The sequence below is a fragment of the Salvelinus fontinalis genome, chromosome 27, assembly GCF_029448725.1.
Source record: "Salvelinus fontinalis isolate EN_2023a chromosome 27, ASM2944872v1, whole genome shotgun sequence".
NCBI classification, from domain to species: domain Eukaryota; kingdom Metazoa; phylum Chordata; class Actinopteri; order Salmoniformes; family Salmonidae; genus Salvelinus; species Salvelinus fontinalis.
This window is the reverse complement of record NC_074691.1, coordinates 24,320,738-24,342,129: the sequence shown is the minus strand read 5'-3', so window position 1 is coordinate 24,342,129 and position 21,392 is coordinate 24,320,738. Positions and strand designations below refer to the sequence as shown.

Genomic DNA, 21,392 nt, shown 5'->3' with positions numbered 1-21,392 from the left:
GGGCCACCACCCCCCCCCAGAAATTGGCTAAGGTGTATGTAAACTTCTGACTTCAACTGTACATATCTACCTCAATTACTTCACACCCCTACACATCTACCCATACACGGGGTACCAGTAATACAGCCAAATTATCATTACTCATTTTGTACTTAGTCCTTTTGTTATTCCTTTTTTCCTCTAGATTGTTGGGAAGTGCCCGTAAGTAAGCATTTCACTGTTCGTCTAAACTTGTTGTTTTCAAAGCATGTGACAAATAAAATGTATCCTGTATAATATTGTATCCTGAGGTCCCTGGCAATTCCCAGCCCTACTGAACCATACCCCACTGAGGAGGATAAAGAGATGCCATGTCCTTGGTACTTGTATGTCCTTTAGTCTGTAAGCCTCCCTTCCTTATTGATACAACACAAAAGCCTGTCTGATGCCATAGACCACTGCTAGCAGCCTACAGGGAGACTAGTCTATCACCCAGATGAGACAAGGAGAAATGTGCATCACACATCAATGACTGTACGTAAGGACTGTGTTCTGTTCAATCTTTCACTCAGCATTCCATTCACACTTGCTCTCTCTCGCTCACTGTTCCTCACAGCCCGTCTTGTGTCTGCGCTCCTGTGAATACTTATCTGTCAAAACTCTGTCACTGTTGTTGAGGTGCGACTGCACTGCAGCCATACAAGAAAAATGGGGCGCCTATAAAGGACTGGAACCACTATCCTGGCTCCAGATCTGTTAGTACTGTTTTTTGTTGGCAAATGGCGATAATAAACTTAATTTAAAGACTAATTTCCTTAATTTAAAATAAATTAACAGTACAGTGCATCTTTTCAAGGTTAGCCCAAAAGCCGTTTCATCTTATCAATATTAAGTCGTTTCATCTTATTGTCCAATGGGAATCCATGCAGCCATTTCGTACTTAAAACATTCTCCATTCAGGCTCCGTAAACTTGATTTGATGGCGAGAAGGTGGGAAAAAAAACAGGGAAAATATGCATACTTTAGGAAACAATTTTCCACCACCATTCTAGTGGCTAAATGCTAGTCCCGATGTTGCGTATGGTGTTTAGCCAATCAGGTTGCAGCAGTCTATTGTTTACACTTCGTCCGAACGCTGTACACAATGTCAGGAAGTAGCATTAGCCACAGAGTATTGAGGAAAATTATGTTTCATTTTTTTTTAAAGCACATATTTTCCCGCCTTCTTTTTGCAGTTAAGGAGGAAATCGACGCCTTTGTAGCCTGAATGGAGAATGTTTTATGTACAAAGCGTCCACATGTGACAGGACAGTATAGCCAATTGGACGGTAACATGGGATGACCCAATATCGCCATCTGCCGGCCTGTAGACTATGTTCAGGTATAATCTCAAACCTAGTGCGTCAAACTGGAAAGTAAAAATTTACTCAACACCTAACAACCTGTTGCCCAATTTAAGACATATGTAGATTATTATGACAGACTAACTAACGTTAAGTTTTTCAAATTGACAATAAATCAGTAAAACACTCAAGAGGGTAAACAAATATGAATTTTGCTATGTGTAATTGTATCCACAACAGCTTGGCTACATTTACGTATACGTTAGTACATCATACTGTTTACATTTTGGATCGTTATTGTTGTGACATAATGTCGGAATTGAAGCATTAACACTTTAATCGATATCTTTAGTATACTATTTTAACCTGCAATAAACTAAACCCCCTTAATATTAAGTCAACAGTAGCCCGTATAGTTGATCACTTCAAGTTTTTTACAAACAAAAAAGTTCAGCGAGTTCAACTTCAAGCTAGCTAGCTAAATAAAGGACGTTAGCGAGCTAACGTTAACTGTTGTGAATCACAAGGGTTCCTTTTGAGTTCCCTTCCCCCACAATAAGCTAGCTAGCAATAGCCTGTAATTTCTTTACATATAGCGATAAAACGGTTAGCAATACAACATGCTTATCGATAACATTCAACACGTAAACTGCCCCGTGTCTCTTTGTTTTAAGCTGTCGAGTACACACCAAGACAGGCTAGCTAGCAGGCTAATGTATTTCCTGCCAGTCAGTGGGCCAGTGCGGTAGACTGTAACAGGGGCAACACAAAGGGAACTCAACTTGTAGCTAGCAACGAGCTAACCTGCAAGCTATCAGTCAAGCAATGCCGTTCGTGTTAATGGCAAGCTTTTTAATTAATGCATGCAAAGCCACATTTATTCGTAAAATAGATTGTTGGTGTCAAATATTGTACACTTTTTTTTTAAAGAAAAAAGCAATGACAACCGGCTTGAGGCCAAAGCTAGCTAGCATAGCTTGCCGGGCAGTGGAGAAAATAACCCGCTTACATGTTCTTCATGTTCTTCATTCCTGGCGGAAGATCGGGTCCTGGACGAGATGAAGAGAGTGCTCGGCTCATGCCGAGAGCTCTTTCTTGTGTTCACCATGATTTTTCAGTTTATTTGCACTTGTTTAGTCTGTCTATCCGTCTGTACACTGCCTCAGTGAGCACGGCATTGAAGCGCCATTCTCTTTCGCTAGTTCTCCTGGCAAAATTCGCTCGCGGACCACTTCCGCTTTGCAATGCTAGCTTGTCAGTCCAGGGACTAGACTTCAGAAATACCAAAGTTTTGTTATTTGATGAGGATAGATAAAATGTTTAATTGAAAGAGTTGCATGTAGCCATATCACACAAATATATATATATTATTATTTTTTACGTTTGCCACTCTACTCTACTACAACTGGCTTGCTATCTAATCTGACTGAAGTCAAGTCATTTCAGTTTTCCAAAAACGTTCGTATTTTACTGTTTTCAAACCAATTACTTGTAGCTAATATAACGGACATTTTCTTTGTAAAATGTAACAGTTATTTAATCGTCTCGTTTAATAATAATGAACTGACACTAATGAGTTTATTCGATTAAATGTGATATTTCACTTGATAAAATGATAAATGTCTCCTGCTGTCTGCAATTTACAGTCGAGCCACGTGCGCGCGTGCAGCTGTTGTTTTGGTTTGCAGCCAGAGCACAACTGGACGGAAATGATGAACATGCAAATAACTGATTCATTGTAGTAGCCTATCTGTAATTAATTTCTTAACAGACTGTTTAGCCATGTTTATTTTGCACTGCCAATCAGTAGAATGTTCTACTATTTCATCAAGCATATTGCTAAAATTCTGAGTGTCTCTGACTCACTGTGCTTATAGGCCACACAACAACACCATATGCATCGTGTGTGTGTGAGAGAGAGGGTGAATCAGTTTCAGGCATGGACTATCATTCAAATACAATGTTTACTGAGATTAAGTTACTTGTATAGAAGGCAGTTAAGATATCTTTAGAGAGTGGATCTCATAGACTCAGCCTTTTCTCTCTACGTGGGTCGTCATCCGTCCTCCCTTTGAAGAGAATCTGTTTTTTTTGTATTTCTACCAGTGTTGGCGATCTGAGCTGACCATCTGTTTTGTTCTTGTTGAACGTGTGATGGATGGGTCTAGCCAATAGCTAAAAGTCTAACAAAAAACGGAGAATATTCCTATCATACTAAGCATCATTCTTTAACTATGCACAAAATACCATGAATCACAAACACCTCAATTAGCCTACAGTATGGCATACAGTATTTTTAGTTTATAAAGTATTAAATAGTCTATTTCAGTCTGAAACTACTACCAAAACAAAACACTACCTGCTGAGCTCAGTCAGCACCAGAGGCCAAACCAGATGCCGCGTTCACGTGATAGTCGGAACCAGGAATCTCGGACATTTCCGACTTGCTAACTGGTTGAACGCGGCACGTGATAACTACAACCAGTTAGCAAGCGAGTTTCCTAGGTTCGACTATTACGTGAACGCTTCAAGTGAGCTGCTAGTGAAAACATTACGGCAGCTGGAGCGCATAGACGGCGCTGACGTCAAAGAAATTGCTCATCAGAAACTTGGCTGTAGCCTAGCAGCCCATGATTAAGACGAGAACACGAACTGGTAAAACAATGATATGTATAGCCTATTTCTGTGCAAACGCTAATATGTAATCACAACTCGATGAGCGATGCATTTTAGGCATATATTTTCAGGGAATCACAGTTGCAAAATACGTTGTCTGCCAGACGCGCCTTATGTAATTCTGTCGCATGTTGCAATGTGTGTGTGAATCCGTGTGATATTTGATAAAGGTGATATAAATATATATTGTGCAAACTAATATTTCGATCTATTAATCACAGGCAGGAACTACTATTTTGTATTTTGTAGCCTAGATAGTAGGCCTACATTCTCAATAGATCCGGGCTTTCAATGGTTTTATTCAAGCCTACAATTGCATGGCTAAGTCGATTGCACTGTCGTGTCGTGATCTATACATTTACATTTACATTTAAGTCATTTAGCAGACGCTCTTATCCAGAGCGACTTACAAATTGATCTATCAAAACAAATTGTTAATAGTCTAATTTGGCACTTGAGCATGCGTATATGGTGCCTTTAAAATTATGGAATGATATAATAATATTGATTATATATTTGTTCCAACTGCTCTCTAAAAAGCATCACAGCAAAAATATCCCATATTCTTCATGTCAGAGTTTTCTTCCCTGATGTGTTTTGTCAGATGGACAACAGCAGAACACATCATGAAAGACATTGACACGAGAGGGAGTGACAAAGATGATACCTGGTGAGTGATCTGAAAGAACTAACACCCAAGGACTTAAACATTTGGAAGTCACTTTTATCAGTTACCTTCATAATTATTCCAGGTGTGATGGGACAGAGAACGAGGAAGAGGAGGTTCCTATAAGAAGAAGTTTCTCTGTGGAGGATCTTCTGGATGAGGTGGAGAAAATCAGCAATGTTGCCTCTGGAGGCTCAAAGGTCAGGAAACAAACAGGAAGTCCTGCATCTAGAGTCTACAGTATCTCTCAACCCTATTATATTGTTATGATCACTACTCATACACATTCATCCTGTTGATGTCTGTGGTTGTCCTGTGGTGGTGGATGTCCAAGGTGAAGGTGGTGGTGAGACTGTGGAAGGATGGCTTCACCCTGAATGACGAGGAGTTCAGGAGCTACTCTGTACAGGAGAACCAGGATTTCCTCGAAGCCATCAAACGAGGGTATGGCAACTATTCTTACTTTAATATACTAGGTTAATTGATCAAATATCCCATCTATATATACTTTAGCTTTTTTCCTGATCCTGATCTTCCCATCCACCCCTCCCCTTTCCTTGCTGATTTATCTACCAGTTTTGTTCTTCTCTCTGTAAAATGGATTGATTGATTGGTTGGTTGACTGGCCTATCTGTCCGGTTCCAGTGAGCTGCCTGTGGAGTTGGAGAGCAGGGCAGAGGAGGAGGAACTAGAGGTGAATGTAGAGGATCTAACAGAGGAGGCGTATGTTCCCAGGAAGAAGACCTTTCACCCCTTCAGTGGGCCAGGGTACAGGCTGGGCAGGTGAGACATGCAATGAGACAGATAGACAGACAGACATGCAGACAGATGGATAGACTGACAGACAGACAGGGAGAGAGAAGAAGGCTGGGCAGGTGAGACGGCTCAGTCAGAAGTTCTTGCAATTTCCGTGGTTGTGTCATGCTATATTATAGCACTAGGTGTCACTCTAAAACATCTTCAAAGTTTTGTCATGTGACATCTTCAAAGACTTTGACTGTGTGTGCGTTTGTGTCCAGTGTTGCTCCCAGAGTAGTGGTCCGGTCTCCATCGGTGCACGAGGAGGGGGAGTTCCTCCCGATCCCCATGATAACACTGGACCACGGCCTCCCTGTCACCTCTCTGCAAATCTGGTTGGCTGACGGCAGGAGGCTGGTGCAGAGGTTCAACCTATCACACAGGTGGATATTACACTGATATAACCCCTCATACTATCCACACAAAAACAATCTTTTGTCAAAACGCAAAATCGTGATGATGTGGTCAGTGACACTTTGCTTCTTGAAAGTCCAATATCTTGAAAACTTGACTGCTGACATGCAAAACATGTCAGCAGTCAAGTTTGTATCAACAGTGGACTAATAAACTATATTTTGGTATTTTTTGTTTCGAGTGAATTTTCCCTTTAACAGAATAGGAACTCACTGTATAGGAATGTGTCTGTCCTAAAGTGCCCTGCCTAAGCAGTTGATCCTTACATCCATGATTCTTATAAGCTCAGTACACTGAATAAGCCAGGTCTTTAAGGTTATCCTACTGACCATGACATAATCGTTCATATTCATCCTCGCTTGATCTAGCGTGCCTGACTCTGCACATGGGCCATGTTATCCCCTAGCACAGGGCATCATGTTACAGTTGAAGTCGGAAGTTTACATACACCTTAGCCAAATACATTTAAACTCAGTTTTTCACAATTCCTGACATTTAATCCTGGTAAGAAATCCCTGTCCTAGGTCAGTTAGGATCACCACTTTATTTTAAGAATGTGAAATGTCAGAATAATAGTCGAGAGAATGATTTATTTCAGCTTTTATTTCTTTCATCACATTCCCAGTGGGACAGAAGTTTACATACACTCAATTACTATTTGGTAGCATTGCCTTTAAATTGTTTAACTTGGGTCAAATGTTTCAGGTAGCCTTCCACAAGCTTCCCACAATAAGTTGGGTGAATGTTGGCCCATTCCTCCTGACAGAGCTGGTGTAACTGATTCAGGTTTGTAGGCCTCCTTGCTCGCACATGCTTTTTAGGTTCTGCCCACACATTTTCTATAGTATTGAGGTCAGGGCTTTGTGATGGCCACTCCAATACCTTGACTTTGTTGTCCTTTAGCCATTTTGCCACAACTTTGGAAGTATGCTTGGGGTCATTGTCCATTTGGAAGACCCATTTGCAACCAAGCTTTAACTTCCTGACTGATGTCTTGAGATGTTGCTTCAATATATCCACATAATTTTCCTGCCTCATGATGCCATCTATTTTGTGAAGTGCACCAGTCCCTCCTGCAGCAAAGCTGACCATAACCTTAACCCAGTCCCTCCTGCAGCTAACCCTAACCCTTTTGACTGAGAGTAACTTAACATTGCAGAGAGCAATAGAAGTGAGTACGTCAATGGAAATGGCAAATAAAGACGCACAACAGCTAAGTGCATCGACCAAAGTGCATAAGGTGTCTATGTGGTTAAAAAACAAGGCAGAGGGTGGCAAGCCATGCTATTGCTGTGGGAAACCAGGTCACCAAGCAGAGGAGTGTTGGTGCAAAGATGTAGACTGCAGAAGTTGTGGGAAAAAAGGTCACATCGAACGTGCATGTAAAAACAATCAGACAATGGATACGGCTACTGGGTGACACCGCTACTGGATGGAAACGCTGTACGGATGCAAGTGGACACTGGAGCAGCCATATCTTCGCTATCTGAGGCTGTATACAAGGAGAAACTACATCACCTCACACTACAGCCCACAAAGATGACGCTGAAAACATACACCGGTGAGTTTGTTCCAGTGAGAGGAAGCGTGATTGTTACGGTGGAGCTCAACAAACAGAAGGTAAAGCTACCACTCTACAATGTGAAAGCCAACCATCCAGTATTGCTAGGACGCACATGGCTGGAAAAGATCAAACTAAACTGGCAGGAAATTCACATGGTTGCAAAAGAGGACACAAACCTACAAGGGATATTGAGGAAACACGTGGATGTGTTCAAAGGAGAACTTGGCAGTATGAAGGACATAACAGTTAACTTCTCTAGGGTAGGGGGCAGCATTCGGAATTTTGGATGAAATGCATGCCCAAATTAAACTGCCTGCTTCTCGGGCCCAGAAGATATGATATGCATATAACTGATAGATTTGGATAGAAAACACTCTAAAGTTTCCAAAACTGTTAAAATAGTGTCTGAGAGTATAACAGAACTGATTTGGCAGGTGAAAACCTGTGAAATCCATTCAGGAAGTAGTTTTTTTTTTTTTTTTTAAGAGTTATATTCAATGCCATTACAGTATCCATCGACTTATGACTCAAATTGCCGTTTCTATGCCTTCCACTAGATTTCAACAGCCTAGAAATTGTTTCAGGCTTGTATTCTGAAAAATGAAGAAGTAAGAGCAGTCTGAATGAGTGGACCCTAAAGTGTCACAGAGCTTTTTCATGCGCGAGACCGATAGAGTGCGTTTCTTGTTTACCTTTTAAATTGACAACATTATTGTCCAGTTGAAATATTATCGATTATTTAGGCTAAAAACAACCTGAAGATTGAATATAAACATCGTTTGACATGTTTCTATGAACTTTACGGATACAATTTGGATTTTTTTTTTCTTCCTGTTTTGACTGCATTTGACCCTGTGGATAACTGAAGAAAACGCGCAAGCAAAACGGAGGTTTTTGGATATAAAGAGACTTTATCGAACAAAAGGAACATTTATTGAGTAAATTAATGTCTGCTAAGTGCAACCATATGAAGATCATCAAAGGTAAGGGATTCATTTTATCTCTATTTCTGACTTGTGTAACTGTTCTACTTGGCTGGTTACTGTTTGTAATGATTTGTCTAGTGGGCTATGTTCTCCAATAATCGTAAGGTATGCTTTCGCCGTAAAGCATTTTTTGAAATCTGACACCGTGGTTGGATTCACAAGAAGTTAATCTTTGAAACTATGTAAAATATGTTTTGTTTTCAGAATTTTTATAATGAGTATTTCTGTATTTGAATTTGGCGCCCAGCAGTTTCACTGGCTGTTGAAGAAGTGGGACGTTAACGTCTCACGTACCCAAGAGAGGTTAAACTGACCGTGAAACCAGACAACAAGCCAAAATGCTTCAAAGATAGAACTGTCCCATACCCCATAAAACCAAAAGTTGAAATTGAGCTAAACAGACTAGTCGAGAGTGGAGTATTGGATCCAGTGAATGTTAGCGAATGGGCTACACCCATTGTTCCAGTCATAAAAAAAGATGGATCACTCAGACTCTGTGGTGATTTCAAAGTCACCATTAACCCAGTCTTGACTGCTGAAAAATATCCACTACCCCTCCATGACGACCTCTTTTCTGGTTTAGCTGGAGGACAACAATTCAGTAAGATAGCCTATCTACAGATGCATGTGGACCAAGAGTCACAAGAACTGTTGACCATAGTGACTCACAAAGGACTGTACAGGTACTGGAGGCTTCTTTTTGGAATCACCTCAGCTCCGGCCTTGTTTCAGAGAGCTATGGACCAGATACTGAGCGGGCTCACTGGGGTCCAATGTTACCTCGATGATCTACTCATCACCGGCAAAGACGAGCAGGAGCACCTGGGAAACCTGAAGGCTACACTACAGAGATTGGAGGACTACGGTCTGAGGGTCCGGAAGGACAAATGCAAGTTTTTCCGGCCCTCTTGAGTACCTGGGCCACGTCATCGACAGTTCGGGGCTCCACAAGGCGCCATCGAAGGTGAAGGCCGTTGCGGAAGCTCTATCCCCACAGAACGTGAGTCAGCTGAGATCATTCTTAGGACGACTGACATACTACGCAAAGTTTGTGCCAAACCTAGCTAACATGTTAAAGCCACTGCATGAACTTTTGAACAAAACCAAACAGTGGAAGTGGACAGACAGATGTGAGGAGGCCTTCAAGAAAGTGAAAACAGCCTTAGTTCAGTCAGAGGCCCTAACCCACTTCAACCCCAACTTGCCATTACAGTTGGCATGTGATGCATCGCCTAATGGCGTTGGTGCAGTTGTCTCACACATCATGCCATCAGGTGAAGGCCAAATTCTTCCGCATCACGGACCTTAAGTAAAGCCGAGAGCAATTATGCACAGATAGAGCGTGAAGGACTCGCGATTTGTGTTTGGAGTTAAGAAATGTCATCAGTTTCTGTTTGGCCGACGATTCACACTGCTGACGGACCATAGACCCCTCACCTCCATCTTTGGTCCCCACACCGGCATTCCATCGCTTGCAGCCAGCCGCATGCAGCGATGGACGTTATTGTTATCTGCTCACCAGTACGATATCAAGTACAGAAGGTCTGAGCAGCACTGCAATGCGTACGGCCTCTCAAGGCTTCCCTTACCTGTCGCACACACTGAGCACTCCCAGGCTGAAATCTTCTACTTCAAGGAAGTGACGAACGCCCCAGTTACATCTGTCCAAGCGAAAGAGTTCACCCACACTGATCCAGTGATGTCTGAGGTCGTGGACATTGTCACTCGTGGAAAAGAAGTAGAGATGTCGGACAGCCTACAACCTTACCTAGTGAGGAGAAACGAGCTCACAGTTCAGTTTGGATGCTTGCTATGGGGTTTTCGAGTCATCATACCGCCACCACTGAGAAGGCAGGTGCTTGAAGAACTCCATTCAGGGCACTGTGGCATGGTGCGAATGAAGGAAATTGCACGCAGCTACTTTTGGTAGCCAGGTCTGGACGCAGCTGTTGAAGACAAGGTCAAGTCATGTTCTGCATGTCAAAAGATGAGCAACATGCCTCAGCTAGCGCCACCACCCATGGGACTTCCCAGAGGAGCCTTGGCAGCGAGTCCACATAGACTATGCAGGGCCACTGGAGGATTGTATGTTCTTAGTCGTAGTTGACGCACACAGTAAATGGCCTGAGGTCACAGTGATGAAGAGCACCTCAGCGGAGAGAACCATCGAAGAGCTACGGTCAATCTTCAGTCGCTTCGGCTTGCCAACGCAACTCGTTAGTGATAATGGCCCCCAACTGGTGTCTGAAGAGTTCCGGTCATTCATGGAAGCAAATGGAATTCAACACATCAAGTCAGCGCCGTATCACCCTGCAACAAACGGCCTCGCTGAAAGGTTTGTCCAAACGATGAAGCAAGCTTTAAAATCATCACAAGGGAACGGCTCCCTCAATAGGCGTCTAAACACCTTCCTGTTAACATACAGAAACACTCCCCACGCTACAACCAAAGTGGCACCCGCGTCAGCCATGATGAAAAGACAGCTTCGCACTCGACTCGACCTCCTGAGACCTCCAAAGACGAAACAGGTTGTACAGACACAACAGCGAGCACAGGTGGAGAGACGGAGCAAAGCAAAAGACAGAAGCTTCATGGCTGGAGAGAGAGTTCTTGCTCAGAACTACTGCAAAGGTCCAAAGTGGATACCAGCCACAGTGGTTGCACAAACAGGGCCTGTGTCCTACACAGTTCACACATAATCTGGAGGAGACACGTGGATCAACTGTTGCCAGGAACCAACCTCAGAGATGACTCATGTCAAGTGACAAACCAAGATCAGCTACTGGAGACCTACCATGACTACGAGCCATCACCTGAACATCCACTGCAGCAACCTACAAATGTGGAAAGTGCTCCAGACTCACCTGAACCAGCCAGAGTGCCTATGCAGGGTACTGTTGTACCCCAGTCTGGGCATACACCATCACCACTCAGACTCAGAGATAATGTGACTGTAGACTCATCTGTACGAGTTCATTTATTTACATTAAGAGAACTTATGTTAAAAAGAAAACCGTAGGCAAAACAGTGAATATTTACTTTTTCCTTATGAGTCATCAAAGGTAAAGGGGGAGGAATATGTTGTGTATTGATATTCTAGTTTTGTCCCTTTAGGGCACCTGTAACACCCCTTGCTTACCTACGTTGAAATGTTCTTCCTGTGAAACGCATAAAAAAATGCCCACGTTAATTTCTACTCATGTCCTGTCCTTATATTAGTTGTATAAGTAATATAGTGTGCTCTACAACACACTGGAATTGTGATAGTGAAATAATCTGTCTGTAAACAATTGTTGGAAAAATTACTTGTGTCATGCACAAAGTAGATGTCCTAACCGACTTGCCAAAACTATGGTTTGTTAACAAGAAATTTGTGGAGTGGTTGAAAAACGAGTTTTAATGACTCCAACCTAAGTGTATGTAAACCTCCGACTTCAATTGTATATCATATAATTAGAATTCCCAGAACAGGCACTCCAATTCAAGTCAAAGTTTCATATTGGTTGTGAGGGGAAGAAATACCGGTATGTCCATTCTTTACATTCTATTTCTATCTAATGTGTTCTGTCTCCTGCTGCATGGGGCCTGCTGACTGCAGAAAACCTGACGTGACAGTGTAGGAAGGGATTGCAAAACTGAGATGCAGGATTTATTATGTAACGGTTAGCTGAGCGAGACAGGGAGAGAAGTATGGGTTCCCTATGGGGTTTCATATCAATATGAGATCATGTTTACTATATACAGTGCATTCAGAAATTATTCAGACCCTTTGACTTTTTCCACATTTTGTTACCTTACTGCCTCATTCTAAAATGGATTAAATCGTTTTTTTCCCTCATCAATTTACATACAATACCCCATAATGTCAAAGCAAAAACAAGGTTTTAGGATATTTAGCTAATTTCTTTTTAAAAACTACTGAAATATCACATTTACATAAGTATTCAGACCCAGTACTTATTCAGACCCAGTACTACTCAGTACTTTGTTGAAGCACCTTTGGCAGCAATTACAGCCTCGAGTCTTCTTGGCTATGACGCTACAAGCTTGGCACACCTGTATTTGGGTAGTTTCTCCCATTCTACTTACAGATTGTGTCAGGTTGGATGGGGGAGCGTTGCTGCACAGCTATTTTCAGGTCTCTCCAGAGATGTTTGATCGGGTTCAAGTCTGGGCTCTGGCTGGGCCACTCAAGGACATTCAGAGACTTGTCCCGAAGCCACTCCTGCGTTGTTTTGGCTGTATGCTTAGGGTCGTTGTCCTGTTGGAAGGTGAACCTTCTCCCCAGTCTAAGGTCCTGAGTGCTCTGGAGCAGGTTTTCAACAAGGATCTCTCTGTACTTTGCTCCGTTCATCTTTCCCTCGATCCTGACTAGTCTCCCAGTTCCTGCTGCTGAAAAACATCCCCACAGCATGATAATGATGCCACCACCATGCTTCACCTTAAGGGTGGTGCCAGGTTTCTTCCAGACTTGATACTTGGCATTCAGGCCAAAGAGTTCAACCTTGGTTTCATCAGACCAGAGACTCTTGTTTCTCATGGTTCGAGAGTCTTTAGGTGACTTTTGGCAAACTCCAAGCGGGATGTCATGTGCCTTTTACTGAGGAGTGGCTTCTGTTTAGCCACACTACCATAAAGGCCTGATTGGTGGAGTGCTGCAGAGAAAGTTGTCCTTTTGGAAGGTTCTCCCATCTCTACAGAGGAGCTCTGTCACAGCGACCATCGGGTTCTTGGTGTCACCTCCCTGACCAAGGCCCTTCTCCCCCGATTGCTCAGTTTGGCTGGGCGGACAGCTCCAGGAAGTGTCTTGGCGGTTCCAAACTTCTTCCATTTAAGAATGATGGAGGCCACTTTGTTCTTGGGGGCCTGCAATGCTGCAGAACATTTTTTGTTACCCTTCCCCATATCTGTTCCTCGTCACAATTCTGTCTAGGAGCTCTACGGACAATTCCTTCGACCTCATGGCTTGGTTTTTGCTCTGACATGCACTGTCAACTGTGGGACCTTTGTATATCATGTCCAATCAGTTGAATTTACCACAGGTGGACTGGAATCAAGTTGTATAAACATCTCAAGGATAATCAATGGAAACAGGATGCACCTGAGCTCAATTTCAAGTCTCATATCAAAGGGTCTGAATACTTATGTAAATGTATTTCTGTTTTCGCTTTGTCATTATGGGGTATTGTGTGTAGATTGATGGGGAAAAAATATTTTAATCCATTTTAGAATACGGCTGTAATGTAAAAAGTAAAGGGTCTGAATATTTTCTGAATGCACCATATGTTGTTGAAATACAATAGATGTCCGTAATCACCCCCCAGACACACCTGGCTAATTTGATTGGTCATGCAATCATTCTCTTGCGAAGTGGAGTCTTTCGTTTGAACATGTAGCTAGCTAGCTAAACAGTGAACCATAATCCCAATCCATAGCTACAGTACAAACGGAATGTCATAGCTAGCCTCCATGCATGAAATTCTGAAGTTTGAATCTGCCGGTAGCTAAAGCAAACCAACTAGGTTCAATGTTAACTAACTAGCTAGCTAACATTAGGCTATAACTAGTAATGCAGATGGATTTCTGAGACACAAACAATATTATTAGACAGATCATACACTTGACGTTAGCTAGCGCGCCAGCAAACTAACGTTTGGTAGTTCGCGAACAGTACGCTTAAACTTACAATGAAAATGGCTTTCTGACTATATTTTAAAAAAACGTATCATATCTGAAAATGTAGCTAGACTCTTACCCCTATACATGGATGAACTCTTCACAGGAGCGAGTCTTTTCCATTTGGTTTGTCGCTAGCTACAGCTTGTTTGGCCCGTTGTTGTGTCAAATCACACTGTCTGTGTGCAGAAAGTAATCCATCACAATTTTTCCCCACTGATCTTTGTTGATTGTGCCGGCCCAGCAATGTTGTTGGGAGCAGTATCAACACGTAAAAAAAATCTGCGGTAGCAAGGATTATCTACAGATACTGTATTTACACTACCGTTCAAAAGTTTGGGGTCACTTAGAAATGTCCTTGTTTTTGAAAGAAAAGTAACAACAAAAAGTCCATTTAAAATAACGTCAAATTGATCAGAAATACAGTGTAGACGTTGTCAATGTTGTAAATGACTTGTAGCTGGAAACGGCTGATCTTTTTTTAATAGATTATTTACATAGGCGTACAGAGGCCCATTATCAGCAACCATCACTCCTGTGTTACAATGGCACGTTGTTAGCTAATCCAGGTTTATCATTTTAAAAGGCTATTTGTTCGTTAGAAAACCCTTTTGCAATTATGTTAGCACAGCTGAAAACTGTTGTTCCGATTAAAGAAGCAATAAAACTGGCCTTCTTTAGACTAGTTGACTATCTGGAGCATCAGCATTTGTGGCTTCGTTTACAGGCTCAAAATTGCCAGAAATAAAGACCTTTCTTCTGATACTCGTCAGTCTATTCTTGTTCTCAGAAATGCTGGTTATTCCATGAGAGAAATGGTCAAGAAACTGAGGATCTCGTACAACGCTGTGTACTACTCCCTTCACAGAACAGCACAAACTGGCTCGAACCAGAATAGAAAGGGGAGTGGGAGGCTGCCGTGCACAAATGAGCAATAGGACCAGTACATTAGAGTGTCTAGTTTGAGAAACAGACACCTCACAAGTCCTCAACTGGCAGCTTCATTAAATAGTACCCTCAAAACACCAGTCTCAACGTCAACAGTGAAGAGGCGACTCCGGGATGCTGGCCTTCTAGGCAGAGTTGCAAAGTAAAAGCCATATCTCAGACTGGCCAATAGAAAGAAAAGATTAAGGTGGGCAAAAGAACACAGACACTGGACAGAGGAACTGTGCCTAGAAAGCCAGCATTCCCGGAGTCTCCTCTTCACTGCTGACTTTAATACTGGTGTTTTGCGGGTACTATTTAATGAAGCTGCCAGTTGAGGACTTGTGAAGCATCTGTTTAAAGTCTAAAGAAGGCCAGTTTTTTTATTGCTTTTTTAATCAGAACAACAGTTTTCAGCTGTGCTAACATAATTGCAAAAGGGTTTTTGAATGATCAAATAGCCTTTTAAAATTATAAACTTGGATTAGCTAACACAACGTGCCATTGGAACATAGGATTGATGGTTGCTGATAATGGTCCTCTGTACGCCTATGTAGATATTCCATAAAAATCTGCCGTTTCCAGCTACAACAGTCATGAACAGCATCAACAATGTCTACGCCGTCTTTCTGATCAATTTGATATTTTAATGGACAAAAAATTGGCTTTTCTTTCAAAAACAAGGACATTTCTAAGTGACCCCAAGCTTTTGAACGGTAGTGTATATTTACAGATGGCATGCAAGTTTGTTATTAAGGCACATGAAAGTTCACATGTTCCAGAAGGTATTTCTGCCAAGAAACGCATACAACATTTTTTACATTTTTATGCCTCTATTTTGAAGTAGTGATGTTTGACATACACCTGGCTTCTTGAAACAGGTCGCATATATAGTGGTATAGAGCAGGGGTTCCCAAACTTTTTCACTCAGGCCACCCTTCCAGCATTGGGGAACATCCTGCGCTCCCCCTTGCGCGCAAGTGCGCAACACACCTATTTCTATGGGCACAAGCACTGTTCATGACACAAACTGTTCACACCCCTCTTGTTGTCGTAGAAAAAATTTAGCATGATTAAAGCTTATTTCTATCAATTCTGTACTTTTTGCCATGTTTATTCAATGTATATTTCAGTGACTCAAACGTAACAAAATCTATGGGCTAAAAAACGTTAGCTGATGTGGGCTAGTTGATCTGGACATTTTCTGACAAGTTATAAATAGCTCTATAAGGTATGCAATGACTGACATGACAGGAGGAAAACTAATGATGCACAACCTAATTTCGAAATTGCGCCCCACCGTTTGGGAACCACTGGTATAGAGAGCAATGGTGTGTAGATGGTTTGTAGGGGAAATACTTGACTATTTTCCTGTTATGTTGTTCCGAGACACAGTTTGCTAATAAGTGATCATTAGTATTTATTTACTGAATTTCTGAATTAACAGAATTGTTTGCCAATGCTAATTTTGTGTGTATGTTTGTGTGCCTGCATGAGTCCCTCTATGCGTCTGTATGGGTGAGCTCATCTCTGTGTTGTGTCCTCCTCAGGATTAGTGACGTTCACGACTATGTCCAGCGCTGTCAGAGGAACGGCTCACCTTTCATCTTGACCACCTCACTTCCTTTCCGTGAGCTCCGGGAGGAGGAGCTAAGTCTGGAGCAGGCGGACCTAGCTAATGCTGTCATCGTCCAGAGGCCCCTCAACACAGAGGCCCCCTTCGGACACTCCTGAGTCCTGACCAATTGGAACATTCACAGAGACCCTGAAATCCCACCCACTGGTCACACAACCCTTTTCCCAACAGAAACATCCCTCTTAGTTCACTCCTGAAGTGAAGGCAATACTCATATACAGTAGTCCCTCTGGTCTGTCCAGGGTGGAGATGTTGCTCCCAGTCCCCAGTCACAGCCTCCCTTATATACACCCCAGCCTCCTCTACTCCCCTCTTCCCTCTGTAGCTGCTGACGTCTCACATCACTCCTTGAGCATCAACAGGGCTCCAACTGCCTCCACTACCGCTCTAGCAATGTGTTGAAAACCCAACACAGCCAATTCAGCCGTATCTTCCATGTGTCTGTCAATCAGTCCTGTAAAATGTTCCCTAAGCTCAACACGTCTTCCTATTCTGTAACTATTACCAAGGATATGGAATACACTGTGAATGTTGTGCACTATTTTAAAGTGCGTTAATGTGGATTGTGTGATTGGTGGTTATTAAGCGGCTATAGTCTAGCGTGCGTCAAGAAAACATTCTGCATCATCATTCTGTCTTTATGGAAAAGGTGCAATCTCATTTAACATTTGACTGCAGTGGGCTAAATCAGGGTCACACAGTGTTTCTTGGTAGTCTTAAACAAATATACTTTGAAACAAAAGTATACACCTCACACATGGAAACTGATTCTATGTCTTTAAATGTACAGTACACTATGCACCACACCTGCTTACTTCCTGATCAATAATAAACTATGTCCTTCAACTATCCAATCATTTTCTTGCTGCTTTAGACCTTTTCTCAACTGATAATGAAAAGTTTAGTTGTACAATTTTTTTGGAAGTGATTCCTTGACTACTAACCTTTTTACATAAAAGATATACATACAATATATTTGGTGTGGTGAAATAGTTTTAATTGATATTTTAGTCATTTAGAAGATGCTCTTATCCAGAGCGACTTACATTGGTCCATTCTATAATGAGACTCCATTTTCACTTGACATGCCTTGTGGTTTTCCACTTGAGTGAGGCCAGTGTGTGTGTGTCCTGTGCTCTGCCTGGTCACGGCAAGATGAATACCATTATCCATGTTCAATATTTGAAGCCACAAGGACCACAGGAGACATGGAAGAGAAGAAGACTCAAGGAGAGTAATGTGAGAGCCCTGGGGTGGTCAATATAAGAGGGGGGGCAGAGTAGACACAGCTGGAAATACCTTGGACATTGAATCTAATGTCAATATTTTGATCATCATTAGGCCTAAAACCAGACATAGGCCTAGGTATTTTCTTTGTCTTAGCATGTGCTCTTCTGGCCTGGCAGCTTGCCAGCGGGGTCCTGGAGTAAAAGAGAACGCATTTCCTCTCCGCAACATATTTAATAACACTAAGCACGCCTGGAATTACGACCCATATTTTTCTTTCCAAAAGGGGCTTTTTACCTAAGCCACTTAATACCTTTCATTTGCGCATTCCTCTTCACGCATTATTTGGCATTATCTGAAACATGTATGGAGTAATGCGGCTCATATGAGCGATTTCCCGATTGTGATATCTTTCAGAGGCGAATGTTTGGAATGTGTGAAGAAGTCTGGAGGGTTTGGCTGGGTTCTCTGTTTCTGGGCCCTGGCAGCTGGGAGGGTCTCTGAGAGAATGCAGGTAAGTGGACTCTGCTCTGCGGTTAGAGGCTTGCTGCACTTTTGTGAAAGAAGATATTCTGCGAAGAGGATGAGAAGGGAGAGGAGAAGAGACGGGTCTTCTGTGGGACTGCTTGTGCTCTGAAGGAATCGCCGGACAAACACTATTGAGTGAGATTAACCTCTAACAATCTAAAAAGCATGGGATAGTCCTACCGGTATATGTTTATTATAGGCCTGTGTGTTCAGACTGCTGAACACTTGAACTGGACTGACCAGTTACGCACACACCCAGACAGACATTCACACATCCACACACACAATCGTCATAGGTGTTAATGAATCGTGCACAGACGGAGACCTGTAAACTCTATAAACTTGTGTGTGCGCGCGCAATATACCATTGTGCCTATAAGGTATGATGGTGACTTATGTAATGAGTTATTTGAAACTCGCAGCATGAGAGCTCCGCAGCACTCTGTCTCTCTCTCGCGGCACTGGTCCCCTCCAGTCACGCACTGATACTCAGCGCCTGTCCCTGTCCCAGTTAATCACATAATGGACTTTAGGGCTAAGTCAAAGCCAGGTGTCTATCATCCCATCAAACCGGGCAACATATTACGCATTCCTATGCTATAACCACTACAACAACACAGTGCTTCTGGCCCGCATGGGAAACCGATCCAGCCAACTGTCACTCGGGTTTGGTGTCATTATGGTTTGGTCAGGTGCCAGCATCACATAGCACGGATGCAAAGAGGAAGAAGATATTTTAATATGACAGATTTTCACTGTGGGAAAAGTACACTGTTATGATAGCTGGATAGCCACGCCAAAAATGTCACCAGACAACAATGTTAGTATCATGTGCAATGTATCATTAATCACATATAGATGTTTCATTTTCATTGTCATTACAGACTGAAAAGGAGGGGGGTCTTTGAGAACAGCTTTTTCTTCGACTTAAGGTCAAATCATTTTTATCGGTCATCCTAAGAACTGAATTAGCCGTCTTTCCACGTAAGGACCATGTCCGAACAACCTCTGTTTCATTATATGCAATACCTCTATGTCATTCGCCTGTAATGACTAATGTCATTGTTATTATCACCGCCAGTGACTGTGTTACCGCTGTTGACCACTGAATGGCGCAGGTCCCGCTGTGAGGTGTGTTGAGTGAAGTGGAACGGCAGTGTCTGTCAAACACCGCAGTCTCCTGACCTGCTGCTGGAAGCTGTCTCCCTGTGAATCTCTCTCGCTCTCCCCCTCTCTCTCTGAGCCCGCGATTCACTGACTGCCTGAACGCCTTTAATCTACTCTTCTCCATCATCACTCAGGTAAAGCCAATACAGTCTTCTCTTTTTTCATTATAGTATTCTTGCTTGTTTATATGGGATGTGACTGAGATATTGAAAGAGATTTGACGTTGTAGGCAATGTACTCACTTCTGACAAAACTGCTATGGTAGAGTGAGAATGAATGTCTGTTTAGTTAGATAGACTCATAAACACAAATGTTAGTTGCAAGCCTATTTCAATGTAATTGTCTACCAATCTGGGGCATTACTTGTTCTTTATCCTCTTTGAGTAATGATACAGAGAGACATTGCATCTCTTATGAATTAGATGTATTCATGGGATGTAGCATTGCTGGCTGACATAAATACATGTGAAATAATAGAGATCAGGGTGAGAAATAGGGGTGCAAATAGGGGAGCGCTCTAAGAGAAACCAATGTGAACGGGAGGATTATGAATGTGTGTGTGTGTGTGTGTGTGTGTGTGTGCTGGGATGTGTGTTTATGTGTGTGTGTGTGTGTGTGTGTGTGTTTGTGTGTGTGTGTGTGTGTGTGTGTGTGTGTGTGTGTGTGTGTGTGTGTGTGTGTGTGTGTGTGTGTGTGTGTGTGTGTGTGTGTGTGTGTGTGTGTGTGTGTGTGTGTGTGTGTGTGTGGAACCGCCTGCCTAACTGTGCCCTTTCTTTCGGTCTCAGTTCCAGCCCCAGAGCACTGAGCACAGGGCAGTGTGTGAGTGGCAGATGAAGTGGGCAGCCTCAGGTCCTCCTGACATACACAGGATCACCAGCTCGTCACTGGCCATCACCTAGAGTCACACACATACTTAGAGACACACCCAAACACACACATTCACACTCCCACTCAGACACACACCACATACACGCAGACTTAGTCACACAGATACTTTCAGACTCGGGGACACACACATACACTCAGAGTGACACTTGGAGGCACCATGGCGAAGGGAGAGAACGTATCCCATACCCCAGCCGGAAAGCTCCTCAAGCCCCCAGAGCCATCCTTCACCAAGCCCCCCCACCAGGTAAGGAACACTGCTTTTATTCACTAATTTGAATCAGTTGGCTAGTTTACTCCTGGACTGTCTGACAGCTCAGTGACATTCATGTTCCTTTGGTTTGTGGGTATCTGTCTTGCTGTTCTGCCATGTCTGGATATCAGCAGTTCTTGACTTAGACTGAAATAGATGCTGGTACTCAGTTAGAGTGAGGCTACTGTTTATATTTAGGTGCAGGAACACCACAATACTTTTGAGCTAATATTCTATAAGAAGTGCAGGAACTCAAGAAGTAGAAATGTTGATCTGCCAGTACTCAGTTCCGGTGAGCTCCTGCCCATGTCAAGCACTGGATATCTGAGAGACTGAGGGCAAAGAGTTAGTTTAGTTGAAAATCAGTTGGATTGTGATTATACTACATTTTAGGACCAGAAATAGAGGACGTTTCTCTCTTTCTCTGTCACATCCAGTCTTGGATGAATGACTTTGCTGTATGCTCACCCTGAATGCCTTTAGGTACCAGTAAAACTGACTGCATGACCACCAGAAGAAAGAATGTGGTGTGTGTGTGTGTGTGTGTGTGTGTGTGTGTGTGTGTGTGTGTGTGTGTGTGTGTGTGTGTGTGTGTGTGTGTGTGTGTGTGTGTGTGTGTGTGTGTGTGTGTGTGTGTGTGTGTGTGTGTGTGTGTGTGTGTGTNAG

General features: G+C 42.8%; 2 protein-coding genes across 5 annotated transcripts in view; one reads left to right on the top strand and one right to left on the bottom strand.

Moving 5' to 3' along the window:
- Positions 1-2,558, bottom strand: part of LOC129825338 (ATPase family AAA domain-containing protein 2-like) — a 136,980-nt gene extending 134,422 nt beyond the window's left edge. For 3 of the 4 annotated variants that reach the window (XM_055885354.1, XM_055885356.1, XM_055885358.1), the window contains exon 1: positions 2,332-2,557. In XM_055885354.1, the coding sequence (XP_055741329.1) occupies positions 2,332-2,430 (99 nt within the window). In that variant the 5' untranslated portion in view covers positions 2,431-2,557. Of the gene's footprint in view, positions 1-2,331 lie in introns of all 4 variants that reach the window. The other variant, XM_055885355.1, reaches the window with a different exon arrangement.
- A 1,275-nt stretch (positions 2,559-3,833) lies between these two features.
- ubxn2a (UBX domain protein 2A) lies at positions 3,834-17,515 on the top strand. The gene is made up of 7 exons (XM_055885362.1): positions 3,834-3,977; positions 4,603-4,668; positions 4,751-4,865; positions 5,000-5,109; positions 5,311-5,448; positions 5,685-5,846; positions 16,581-17,515. The coding sequence occupies exons 2-7, from the start codon at positions 4,625-4,627 to the stop codon at positions 16,762-16,764; spliced, it is 753 nt and encodes a 250-aa protein (XP_055741337.1). The 5' UTR covers positions 3,834-3,977; positions 4,603-4,624; the 3' UTR covers positions 16,765-17,515.
- The last annotated feature ends 3,877 nt before the right edge of the window (positions 17,516-21,392 follow it).